At 38.1% G+C, this 13,895-nt stretch overlaps 1 protein-coding gene across 5 annotated transcripts in view; it reads right to left on the minus strand.

Moving 5' to 3' along the window:
• Positions 1–13,895, minus strand: part of Psd3 (pleckstrin and Sec7 domain containing 3) — a 299,163-nt gene that overhangs the window by 62,267 nt on the left and 223,001 nt on the right. For all 5 annotated transcript variants that reach the window (XM_010624949.3, XM_010624969.1, XM_010624959.1 and 2 more), the window contains one exon: positions 3,677–3,747. In XM_010624949.3, coding sequence (XP_010623251.1) covers positions 3,677–3,747 — 71 coding nt within the window. The remainder of the gene's footprint in view (positions 1–3,676; positions 3,748–13,895) is intronic.

Below are 13,895 nucleotides of genomic sequence, written 5' to 3' on the forward strand. Positions count from 1 at the left end.
AACAAAAATCAGTTGCATTTCTATGTAGATACAATGAACAATCTATAAAGAAAATAACCCATCTAGAACAGCATCAAAAAGTACACAAAATACTTAGAGATAAATCTGATTAAGGAGTCAAAAGACTTAAATACTGAAAAGTACAAAACCATGTTGAAATACATTAAAGAAGACAAAAATGGAAAAATATGCTGTGTTTAGGTATTGAAAGACTTACTATTTAAAATGTCTATACTATTCAAAAACAATCTACAGATTCAGTGCAATCTTTATCAATATTCTAAATGCATATTTTCCAGAAATACACAAAATAATTCTGAATTTCATGCAGGTGACAACCCCAAATAGCCAAGTGATCTAGAGAAAGAAGAAAAATGTTAAATGACTCACATTACTGATTAATAGACTTATTATAAAGCTACAGAATCCAAAAAAGCATGGTACTATCTTAAAACAGAGCAATGGAAGTGAACAGAGAGCCTCAGATGTGCATGTATAGTCAAACAATCTTCAATAAGAATGCCAATGGTGTACAATGGGGAAAATACAGTATCTTCAAAGAATGGTAATTAGGAAGTTGTTTATACATATTCAAAAGAATGAAAGTGATCCATATTTCACACCACACACACACCACACAAAAATGGATTAAAGATCTAAATATTAAAGACTTGAAGTCACAAATTTCTAGAAGAAAACACAGGAAAAAAATCCCTATAAACAATGACATTGGCAATGACTTCTGGAGAGGCAACAAAAACCAGATTCAATGAAATCAAAGACAGTTGGAACTGCATTAAGGGAAAAGCCTTCTACACAGTAAAGAAATCAACAGTTTTCTGAAATGGTAACCTGGGAAATTGGAAAAAATATTTCCAGTATGTATGATAAGCATAACTTAAGGAATAACTACACTTCAACTGCAAAGAAACCAAGCAACCTGTTTGAAAAATTCTCTAAAGACATAGAAATGACCAATATTTATTGCAAAGATGCTCAACATGACTAATTACAAGGAAAATGCAAAGGTGGCATTATATATAAATAAATTGTATATAAATAAATAAATGTATGGTGTTGTTTCCCATCTTTGGTACAATACCTAACACCCAAGGAGAGGAGGAGGGACTATAAAAATTATCAAGATTTGATATGCATATCCCCAAAATGAATGTAATTATTATGTATCATGAACATATACTAGTAAAAGAATACCTGACACCGGTAATTTAAAGGAGAAAGTTTTATTTTGGCTCACATTTGAGCATTCAGTTTGTGCTTGGCTGGTTCCAAGGTAGAAACATTATGGCGATGGGCCTGGCAAAGCACAACAGCTTAGTTCATGGTGGCCAGGAAGCAAAGCAGGAGAACAGTGCCAGGAAGGAAGGGGAACCAGACACAGTGCCCAAGGTCTCGCCTCCATGACCCACCCAGACACACCTGAAAATGTGCTTTACTCATTCCCTAGGCAGCTCTCAAGCCAATCAGGTTGACGATACAGCTTAACTGTCTCAAAAATGTGATACACATACTTGGGACTGCATACTTATTTCTTGGCATATGCTCCTAAGGCTTCCGGAAACTCCAGATTGATTGAAGTGCTTTTTAATACGCTGATGCGATGACTGGTGGCAGGTGATCCCTGGCCAGCTTCAGGACAAAGACTGGTAGCCAGAAAGACCAAATCAGGATTTAGAGCCCCAAACCCCAATTCCCAAACCTCTAAGTCACTAACCAGATCAATCACTCTCACATAACGAAGCCACCATAAAAACCCAGAGGGGCTGGGTTCAGAAGAGCATTTGGAGAGCTGAACAGATGGAGGATCCTGGAGTGAGCTACACCTGGAGAGGGCATGAAAGCTCTGTGCCCTCCTCTCATATCCTGCCCTGTGTATCTTCCATCTGGCATTCATCTGTATCCTTTGTAGTATCGTTCTAATAAATGGATAAATATAGCTAAGTTATGTTCCTGAATTTTACAAGCAATTCTGAGACAGTGAGGATGGGGTCATGAGAACTCCTGATTCTACAGCTCATTGGTCAGTAGGACAGATGACAATCTACTGGTGACTGGCATCTGAAATGGGTGACAGACTTTTGGGACTGCAGACAAATCTATGGCTCTGAAACTGTCTCAGTGCAGATACTGTCAGAATTCAGGTGAGTTAGAAGACATGCAGCTGGTGTCCGCTGGAGAATCGGGGATCACAGAGGAATTGCGTAACCGGTGTGAGAGTCCAGAGTGGTGAAAAATTGAGCTGTTCTTCTTTATAGTAACAATTCAAAACTACAATTAACTATCACCTTGTAAATGTTAGCATGGCTTTACAAAGAAACAACTAACAAGTGTTAAGACCTAGGGAAATTAGAATCTTTATGTACTCTAGTTGAGATGTCAAGGGGTGCAGGGACTTTAGAAAATAGCATGGGGTTCTACATTGATCAGGAGCATATGATCTAGTAATCGGACATTTTGGTACTTATTTAAATAAATAAATACTATATTGTAAAGAAATAGCTGCAAGGAGCTGGGGATTTGGTTCACTGGTTCTGCCGCCTGCATTGAAAGCGCAAGGACCCGAGTTCTATCCCCAGGATCAAAAAAAAAAAAAAAAAAAAAAAAAAAAAAAACCATAAAGCTGTATTATGCAGCATTAAAAAGAAAGGTTATTTAGAAATTATGCTACAACATGGATGAGCTTTGAAGACTATGCGACTTGAGATAAGCCAGTCAAAGAAAGATAAATTCAGCATGATTCTTCTTACAAGAATTATCTAAGTCAGCCAAACTTATAGAAGTGAAGTAGAATGGTAGTTGCAGGGCCTGAAGAGGGTGGAATTAGAGAACTGCTAAGGGTGTAGTGTTTCATTAATACAATTCTCCAGGTCTGTTGTATAACACTGTGCTACAGTTAACAATACTGTACCATACATTTAAAAATATAAGATGATAGATCTGATGTTATTTTTTTTTTTTTTGGCCACAATTTTACAAAACCACCTTTCATCAGACACCACCAAGGGCAGTGCTTTTACTTCCTGTCATATCAAGTGTGCTCGGGCTAGGCTGTCCTTAGAACTACAGTACTCTTTCCAGTCAAGCATCTAGCCAACATACAACTTTTCTAGCTTACCCCACACAGAGCTAGGAAAAGGCCCTTCAGAGAGCCAGAACCTATCATGTGAACCCCCACAGACCTCCCGAGTCTAAGACTATGAGAAAAGGATCCTGGTAGGGAATGGACACAGGATTTGGCATACATCTTCACTCTTAAGTACAAATGTTTCAGGACTCAAAAGAAAACGCATGTGTCCACCTTTGGGTAGGACTGAAATTAAAACCGTTAAATAACACAGTGTGGAGGATAAAACTAATGTAGTGTAAATATCTATGGAAACAGGTGTTGCTATGGGCCTGCATCTGCACAGAACATTTGAGGTCTAACTAACTTATATTCAAAAGTTCTAAATGAGCAATTAGAACACAGCTCATCCATTTCTCTGACCGACTGTGCATTGTGCGCACACTGAACAAAATTTTTTCAACAAAAAATAAACACACATGATGGAACTTGAGGACTCTTTTGGGTGTTTGATGTGATTTCAAACAGAGTAATTTGGGAGTACTCTCATAAAGTTTTATGGATTTTATTTTCTATCCATTGTACTTTTACCTTTTGCAAGTAAAGAACTGTTCCTTTCAGGACAGCATAAAAGGTTTTCCATCCTCGTTTTCCTCTTGGAGCTGGAGGGAAAAAAACATAAAATTTTATTTGAAAGAAATCAGCACTTTGGAAAGAGAAACTAAAACATAATGTGATGACTGTGTTCCATCATTCCCATCTTATTAGCTATCAGAATGAATAATGATGAGAAGTAAAACTTTCTTGAGCTTTTTGGTGTGCCAGTGAGTACTTTACCCACATACTGTCTTACTTATTCCTCATATACTCTTGCCACGTAGGTATTATGGACTCTCTTCTTTTTATAAAATTGAAGCACAGAGAAATAATCTGCTCACAGTCACACGACAAGGAAGAGGAAAAGCTGGAAATGGAAGCTAAGTAGCATAGGTCTACACTTATCCCGCCTGAAGAGATGACTTACAGACTGGGAAACCAAAAAAGCCAGATTGGAGCTTCAAGACTAAATTATGAGCAGACCATTCATCCTCTCTTGGCACCCCCCCCCACTGGCCTATAGCCTTAACTGCTGTCACTACTATGGCAACTTGGGCAGATCTATGCTGTAGATCTTGCTGCAATGGAATTTTTTGTCTAAGCTTCTTTCAGTACCTGGTGAATGGCTTGAGAGTGTTCTCATCTTTGGAATGCACAGAACCTAAGGCAGACATCAGGCACCACTGCAGAGACCCTCCAAATTAATGCCTTCAGAAGCTTTATGATTTCTTGTTTATTTTTTGGAGTGTAAAGCAGAATATCTCTATCTACTTAATAAACTCTTAAAATTGTCCTAGGAAAAGCAGTTAAATCAGTTTCCTGCCTAGTCTTAATGGTAACAGATAAATTCCGTAGGTGGATAATGCTATCACCCCTATGTCATTTTTCTAAGTATCTTGGTCCAAATAAATAAGGAAGATCATTTGTTCATACTTCTTTTCAAATATCTTACTGTCTTTGGGACATTTAACTTGAAAATCTTATTTGTTTAGGAAGTATACCCTTAAGCAAATCATTTAAATCTCATTTGACTGAACATTTGGAATTCTTAGGCTTGGAAATGAGGTACTATCCTCCTACAGAACTCCAGCAATCCTGCCAGCACCACACTGAGATATCCACCTGGTAAGAAGGGCCTCACAACATCCGCTCTGCAGGTTTTCAGGGGAAATTAAAAAAATACCATCCCTTCTGTTTCCACTGGGGGAGGTTTAAAGGTGTGTACTTGACAATAAATGATCAAAATAAGCATACTGTAATCTTCTTTTTAAAGACCAGAGACTAACATAAAAGAGAACCACAGATATTTACTCCACTGTTCAACAGATGACAAATTCTGACACTGTTCGCATGAGCATTCATCACATAGAAGTGACCTGGAGCCAAGGGAACTGTCAAAGAGGAGGGTCAGAGGGAGCAGGGTTCAGTGGAGGTAGCCGAGGAAAAGCAGACTAGCTGGTTTCTAGCCCTCTCTAGACTTTATCTTGCCTTACACCTATCCTTTCACCCAACCCTAACTCAGAAACTGCTGCCCAGTCACACAGTGTATCAGGACTTCTGCTGCTTTATTTCAAAATGCAGGTATCTGCACCACTTAAGGCACAGCACTGGCTAAATGATGGAAGGAACTTATGAGAAAAACTTTTTTTCTGTTTTTCTTTTAATAAGATTATAGGTCCTGGGAATTTAAATGCTTTCTTTGAAGCCTTACAGTTCATTTAGTAGGATCTTGAGACCGTTTCAGTTCACAGATGTGCAAATTCATTTTTCAGCTTTCAAAGTAAAGTCTTCCCATGGACTCGTGTAAATGCTCTTTGTTATTACTACACTAAATCTACTAGAAACAGACTCCAAAGAGCTCTCCAGGTAAGATGTGATGTTCAGCATCACTCTTGAGTTACTAATACTATCCCACTCTCCACTGCACCACTACCGACCCATCTTTCACAGAAGAGAAGGGATTAATCTTGTCTAAATTATAACTTAGTTGTTTAAGACACAAATGAAGCCATACACAACAACTCAACAAGACAACTTAGAAGTTAACATTCATCAGTATATTGCTAATGTGCTACAACAAAGTGCTCTGAGTGTCTGACATGTGCCAGTCCACCTAATTCACATCATGATCCTAAGAACAAGGTACAATTCCATGTGTGTCTTAAATCTGTGTTTGTATTCTTCACTCTGGAGCTCAAAGCTGTGCAATTTTATCTCCAGTACTGTTTGGCGCCCGCAGATCCAGAAATGCCTTGTAGGGTTAAGGGTCCTGGGGTTAGCTTACCTCCCTAGAGTTGTACACTGATGCTTTATTCCTGGCCTCCCTAGATTTGCCTTTGACTGTTATGGGTTCATCCTGTTATTTAAAAGATGTTTAAAAATATCTTCTCTATCGCTTTTAGATGTTTTATAATGGGAGAGTTCAGAATCTGTAGGCATCATATTGTGAAAAGTAGACTCTAGTTCTTTTTCTAAGAACTTATTCATGAACTTTGTAATCTAGAAAGAATTCATTTTGAGCAGGGGTGAGGACAAGGAGAAATCTGATCAAGGGAATCAGTGAGGAGGCTTTTGCAATAGCCCAGATAGGGAGAAGGGGCCAAACACAGATGGACGTGTACAATAAATTAAGATTTTTAAAAAGTGGAAGAAGAAAAGGTAGTAAAGCTAAACATCTATACTGCAACGTTGTATCCACTGGGCTAGCACGATGCTCATACAAAGTCTGATCCAAAAAACATCTCTCAAGTAGGTAATGCATGGATTCCACATTAACTTCTCCATAATTAATTACATTTGCATTCCTCAGATATAAGCTGCCAAGGAGGTTGTCCAGCTAAAGATTTCAAAGCTATCATAAAGGACAGTTAAGCTGAGGAGACACATTCTGAGGAGACGAGACATCAAGGTAGGGAAACCATCAGGTGGCAGTCCTTTACAATGCTCAGATCTGTTGTTCCTGTGAGATGAACACGGAGGCAGGAAAGTAGATGATGACACAGGAGGGAAATACTAATCTGGGGTTTCCTCTAATGTCTTAACACTAACACCTTTACTGCTTACAGCTACAAATCACAAAAGAGAGATACAACACTGTATCTGTCCTCTGTGGTGTTGCTGGTCTAGCAGTTTTGCAGAATGATAATACAGTTATTGGCATCAATAAGTACAAGACTAGTAACAGTCGCAGTTAATGTTTAGTGAGCACATACTGTTTCAGTTCCAGGACTTGACATGTACAAATTAAAGCCCACAGGCCAAGAGAACCACAGCCACAACTCTCATTTGTAGATGTGAGTTTGAGATTCCACCTGACATGCAGCACTTGGTTTCCCACAGTGGCAGGCACTTGCACTCAGGTTTGTCTACAGGGAAAGCCCCTTTAACCATAATCAGGAAACGATGTCTTGGGTAACTCTGAGATCCCAAGGTGATCAAACTGTTTAAGAGCTAATTCTGCAGGGACACTAACCTATCAGGAAACACAATCCTAAACAGACTGAAGGAACATTTACGGTAAACAGTTTGTACAACTGTACTAGTATGTCCTCCTTGAGTCTCTCAGTACTGTTTGGGAAGTGCTTCCTGTCCACTGTGGGTTAAAATAAAAATGAAAAAATGTAAGAAGCCTCTGAGATTGTTATTCTGTATCACACATAGCCATGGACACACACACACACACACACACACACACAAAGAGAAAATAATTTCTGCAATAGAAAAACTGGCAGTTGCTCCAAAAATGACTGATATTGGAACCAGCACCAATTCTTCAAAATTTCAAACCAGTTATTATTTCTTTGTCTTTATTACACATTGGAAGAACTCTTTTTGAAAATATAAAGTAATGTGAATAATTTAGCTCTGTTCTTCATAAAACAGTGAAAAGCTAGCTAGAAGTGAAAGAATAAGCTATTACTTGCTTTAAAAAAGAGCACAATATAAAATATCCCTCAGCAATAAAATACTCAGTAACGGATATGAGCCAAAAAAGTTGTTTTTTTAAATCCCCAAAGCTATACTCTTACTACAAAGTTTATATTTACATGTCCTACTCCCCAATTTTAATCTTTTCAAAGTTGAACTGAAAAAGGACTATATTGAAGATCCTAATGCTTCACTATTTCTATTTTATTAAAAGGAAAGTGTGTTTTTCCTACTTCAAAATTGTGCCCTATTTTTGGCCATTCCTTATTTTTCATTCCCCAATCATCTTTTTCCTTTTCTTCAAGTTTAGCATCATTAATACAAAGCTTCGAAGATATATTTGTTATCTTCAAAAAATTTTCCCACTGTGCCATGTGAAAGAACAAAAATGACTTGCTTTTCCTCAGAGTTAAGGTCGGGAAATCATACCCCATCAATGAGAAGGAATTCTCTCTCAGAGCCCAGTGAAAATCACAGCCTAAAGGCTAAAGTAAAGTCCCTGCCAGGCCAAGAAACAGGGAATATGGGGTACAACAGTTCTAACGCAAGATAACTTTCAACTGCTTTAGGTTCATGAAGAAGATTATTTAAATATACTGCCGTTGACAGCATTCCAGAAAAAATTCAGCAACTTGCTGAACTTGGAGACAGTGTTGAAGTCAGCAAAAGTTCTTCTATACCAATGCAATGAAGACACCTCTATATTCGATTTGTTAAGGGCAGGAGAGATTTTATAAGTTGCTGTATTTCCCTAGTGATGGTATCTGAAACGAAGGCAACGTTCTCCAAGTATCTCGCCTGCAGGATGAAGCTGCAGTCTCTCAGTCAGCAGCCATCTGACACCGTACACCATGGAAGCAGGTGACAACTCAGGCAGGGAAAAATTGTTTTGCAATAGATTTGCAAAGGATTTAAGTACATTCTTATATGACAGACTAGTGGATTAATGTAACCCCTAGCTTTCTTTTACCAAATAACCTCAGGCACCAAAAGAAATGCTGTACTACTCAATCTTAATTAACAGAACAGAGCTCAGGCACTTTTAAGTTGCTGCTTGAAGCAATGGGGTCCAAGCTGAGCATAACAGGTTACCAGTGGGAGATGAGTCACGCAGTGCTATGTAAGCAACTGATAGTATTAATTATCCCTAGCTCTGCAACAGAGTGATAGAAACAAAATAGTACTGCTGCAAGGATTTATTTCTACATCATTTATTTGAAACACAAGGCCATTTACATATTTTTGAAATTAAGGTAATTCTTGTAATGTTTCTCTTTAAGATATGGAAATGTTGTCAACTCTATTTTATAAGAGGAAAGACAGGAAACCTTAAAAGAACCTGAAATACAACCTACACTTATTGTTTTCCTAGGAAAATATTTCCTACTTTCATCTAATAGGAATAGGTTATATTACTGATGGAGAACAATACAAGAAACGAAAGAGAGGGGTGAGGATAAACTACCCAGAATGCCCGTGAGCTGATGTCCATATAGCTCAGTGCCTACTAAGAAGCAATCAAAGCTTGAATCCTAAAGTGAACTGCAGTAGCAGAAAATATTTTGAACTGGGAGCCAGGTACTTTTGGATTTTATTTCTACCTTAAAATTATTTGTCTGATTTTAGATGTTACCCAACATTCTGGTTACAAATCTATAACTGGAATATGTTACAAGGTACCATCACTACATTATTATGTTGTTCAGGTATTCCAGACATATAAATAAGATTAGAACATATCCCACACCCTTAAAGAGTTCAACTACAGAGACAGTTACATTAGCAAAGAAAGTTAATAAAGCATGATAAGCCATATAAACCACATAGCAGCATGGCACTAGCCCAAAACACTCACAGTAGAATTTAAGGACATAAAATGAGGAGGATATTATGTAAGAGTTTAGTTTTAAACAGAGCTTTGAGGAATAAAAACAAAGCCAACATGTTTTTCTTTTGATCTTTCACCATCTCTACATATGTAAAGTAGGTCAGCAAATAGAAATGTAGATTCTAATTATGAAAGTCTCATAACATTGCCAATTATCACCATCATTTATGGAGTTCCCCTTGGATACAATTAACACAATAACTTTTCTTTCATATTTTAAGGGAAAATAAGAGAACCTGATGTGAACCGGTGGCTTCACTGTGTGGACTTAGGGCAAGTCATTTTGTCAACTCCACTTCGTTACACTGGAAAATGGGAACAACAGTATCTACACTTCGTAGAGTTATTCTAACAAATCAGATGAGTTAATATGTATGAAGCCTTTAGAAGGTTTTTTTTTTCTAATTAAAAGTACTTTCTGCTAAAGACAGTGCATCCAATTTTCATGCTAAAATGCAAAGAATTTTTTCAGTACTTCGGGTATTCAGAACTTTTCCTCTATGAAAGTCAATTATTTTGAGCCCTCCCCTCTACATTAGTGACACATTTCTAATAGGAAACAGTGCTTGGCATATAATGCCCCAATTCATTAGTGGAGGGTGAAATGCACCACACTAAATAACAAGTTTATTGCTTCCAAATAGTCCTAAACCCTGCCATGATAACGGAGATATTAAAGATGAATGCAAACAGAAGGAACAATATGTCAAGAGAAAAAAGTTAATAGAAAACACTACCTAAGTAATAAGCTACAAAGATATTCCCAATGTAACTTGTAAACAAGTAACCTTTCCCACTTGGCTAGGAGATGGCTCACTAGCAGTCACTACTAGAAGCACAGAAATAATTTAAAAGGATGGTACTGGGACCAGGGAAGAAAGCAGTCTATCAATAATGTGTATCATTAGCTCAGGGTTACATGAAAAACGAGTAGGAAGCAACAGAACTATGATTCTTAAGACCATATTTTTTTCAGGAAAAACAGAAACATGACAGCCATAGAAAAAATTTCAAATGTTGTTTAACCCTTACGCTATACCATCTCTTCCTAGAATGTTGTTTTCCCTGATACCATCATGACTCGCCTGTGTCTTTGCTTCAATCAGACCTCCTTTGATGCCAACCCATCCAGTTGTGTCCTCTACCATCCCCTGCATCACAGCTCTGCATACTTCTTCCACTCTCTCCAAATCCTGACTTTCTCTGTGTAAAAAGCACTGGCTGTTGCCATTTATTTAGTTAGTTAGTTAATTCTGAGACAAGGTCCCACTAGTTATTCCCCAGGCTGGGCTCAAATTTGCAATTCTCCTTCCTCAGCCTTCCAGAGCACTGGGATTAAAGTTAAGAGCCATCAGAACTTGCTATTTTTGATACACTTCTCAAAATTCAGCATAGTAAACTGTTACTCAGATTCAGGAACTTCATTTACGTGAAAGTGATTAACACTGAAAATCCAAGAAAATGGAGCACATCAATGATTTTTTCATAATTTCTCAAACAATTTATAAAACTGACAAGAGGCAAGGTGCTGAAATAAAATGTACGATGAAATCCCTGCAGTCTGCGAAGCGCTGAATCAGACAAGCAGGCTTATCAAGAGACACTAATCAGGTTTCCTCTGCAAGCACCCAATGACCGAGGGAAGGAGAGTCACTGATCCTGCTGAGCATGCACTGCTACAAACAGCAATTCAAATGAGCCCATGTAATTGTAAAACAGCCCAAGGCTCACTGGCACCTGTAAAACGCCTCTGGGCAAAAGCTGCGTCAGGTCAATAGAAATAATTCACAGTGGCAAAGACTGAACAGTCTCAGACAGGATCTGTTCTCCAGATAATGTGATGGCAGCCAGATTGCTTCCCAAACCCAGGAGGTCCAGCAGAGACTTCTGGCTCCTCCTTCTGATGTGGCGGTCCTGATCCATGCATGCTGCAGGGCCAGGTCTGTACCTCTGTACCTTACCACTTACACATTAACTGCCCAAAACCAGATTTTGTAAGTATGTTCAACTCAGCTTTTCCCAACTCAGGGCAAACATCACCATTTATCCAACTTCGAGTGGCTTCAAATGCTTCCCACCATAGGTAAAAGGACTACAAGGGTGCACCCCAGAAGCACTAGGGACATCAGTGCTTGTGAAAGACACTAAGTACTGCTACAACACCATGACTGTCAACCAATCCAGTCCTTTCTATCCCCAATTTATTTACTGTGAATGATGCTGTCTGCCCTCTGTATCCGGGGTTCACATCTGTGAATTCAACCAACCACAGATTTCAAAAACTAAACTTAAATTTGCTATGCACTGAGCACTGGGCTGGCTGAATCTGAGAAGGAGCTGGTGCTTAGGCAGCTGCTGCTGCCTCCAGCCATTTCCTAGAAGGCAGTCACTCCTTGTTTGGCATTGTTTTGCTGGAGTCTCACTTCTGTACTGTGTAGTTGGGCCTGGGATGGGCTGCATCAGTACTGAAAATGTATACTTCGGGGGTGGGCACTTTTTATACATAGTATGACAGCTATTTACATAGCATTCGTGTTAGGCATTATAAATAATGTAGAGATGATTTAAAGTATCTGGAGATATGCTCACAGATCATATGCAAAGACTGCAACAGTACGTTGCAGTGTCGTGCAGATATAGAAGATAAATTGTACTATAACCACTATTAACAGCATTTTAAAAAGAGAAAATATATACAATCTTACCACAGGCATTGTTTTTGATTAATAATCATAGCATGATAAATGTTACACTTTCCCTCATGTAACATTATTTTGCAAATTTTACATTTTTGGACTTATATTTAATCATGGCTTTAAAACACTCCCTTGAATTAATATTTTATTTTACTAAGAAATATGCTAAATAATACAACACATTGATTTTTTCCCCCAGGAAACATTAGATCTGTCTAGCATCACTCTCAAAGATAAAAATGCAACTAGAAAGGGAAAATAGCACCCTCCTCACACAAGTATCAAATCATTGGTCTAATCAGAAATAACTATCAAAAATTTGATATACAAACTTCTAATCTTTCTACTATGTATAAATTTATCACAGAAATTGCAATATACTTGTGCTTTAAAATTTTTCTAATTATATATATCAGTTTTGAAAAGACTGAAAAAGGTGACATTGATTTATCGTATTTTACTTAATGCCTCTTCTTGTTTGCAAGAAAGATGATTATACTCTGCACCTGAAATAATGGGCTCTTTCTCTGTGGCAGGCACCTTACTAAGCACCCTCACAAGCATTAGATCAGCTGCTCAAGGGCCTGTGGTAGAGCTCAAACCATTTCATATCTACCCTCCTGCCAACAACAGCAAAAGGGAAAGGCGAGGGAAAACTTTACCTTAGTTTTAAAATAATGGCTCTGCTTTGCCTTCTCTTAAAGTGCCTTCTGCCTCATATGTTTTCTCTTCCAGAGTATTTGTATCCATAATCTCTGTGACCACAGATTTCATGGCCTTCCTGTTGCAATTCAGTACTCAGCTCTCAGTTGAATGACACTACTCAGGTGTAACCTGTCCCTGTCCATCTTCTCCACCAAGAGCATTACTGGCACAGATGGTGCTCAAAATATTTTTTGAAATGAATCAATGACTTTTCTACTTTCAAAACTTGAATTAAGTCAGTACTGTGTATTGACAACCTTTTTGTACATTTCTTTTTATCACAGGGATTAATTTCTTTAGGAAACTAGTAGGTTTCCCCTTACCTACCTATGCTTTCAATTTCCATGGCTTCAGTTACCCATGATCAACAGCAGTCTAAAAATATTAAATGGAAAATTACAGGAAAGAGCAATTCATAATTTCTGAACTGCAGGCTAAACTTAGTTGTATGAGGTAATCTCAAGCCATCCTGCTCCATCCGGTGAGGAAGTGAATCATCCCTTTGTCCAGTTATCCATGCTGTGCATGCAGTGTCTCGGTAGCACTACCCTCTGATGCTTTATCTCGGTCTTGTTGCATCTCCCTACTGTGTCCAAGCAGTCCCTATTTTACCTAGTAAGAGCACCAAAGCACAAGAGTAGGCATGAACTTGCTTAAGAGAAGCCATAATGTGCTTCTTTAAGAAGAAGAGTAAAAGTTTACGGAAAGAAAAAAAGAATCATACGATGAAGTTGCTAAGATCTATGGTAAGATTCAACCTTCCATATATGAAATGAAAAACGAATCCATGTTAATTTTGCTGTCGCACCTCAAGCTACAAAAGTGACAGCCATAGTGGGTGACAAATGCTTAGTTAAGATGGAAAAGGGCATTAATTATAGGCCTCACTACTATCTATAATTTCAGGCATCCTTTGAGGATCTTGAAACATATTCCCTGTGGATAAGGAAGGTACCTGTACAGTATTATAATAATAATAATAATAATTATTATTATT

Source organism: Fukomys damarensis, unplaced genomic scaffold (genome assembly GCF_012274545.1).
Source record: "Fukomys damarensis isolate Sample0158 unplaced genomic scaffold, DMR_v1.0_HiC HiC_scaffold_18, whole genome shotgun sequence".
Taxonomy (NCBI): Eukaryota; Metazoa; Chordata; class Mammalia; order Rodentia; family Bathyergidae; genus Fukomys; species Fukomys damarensis.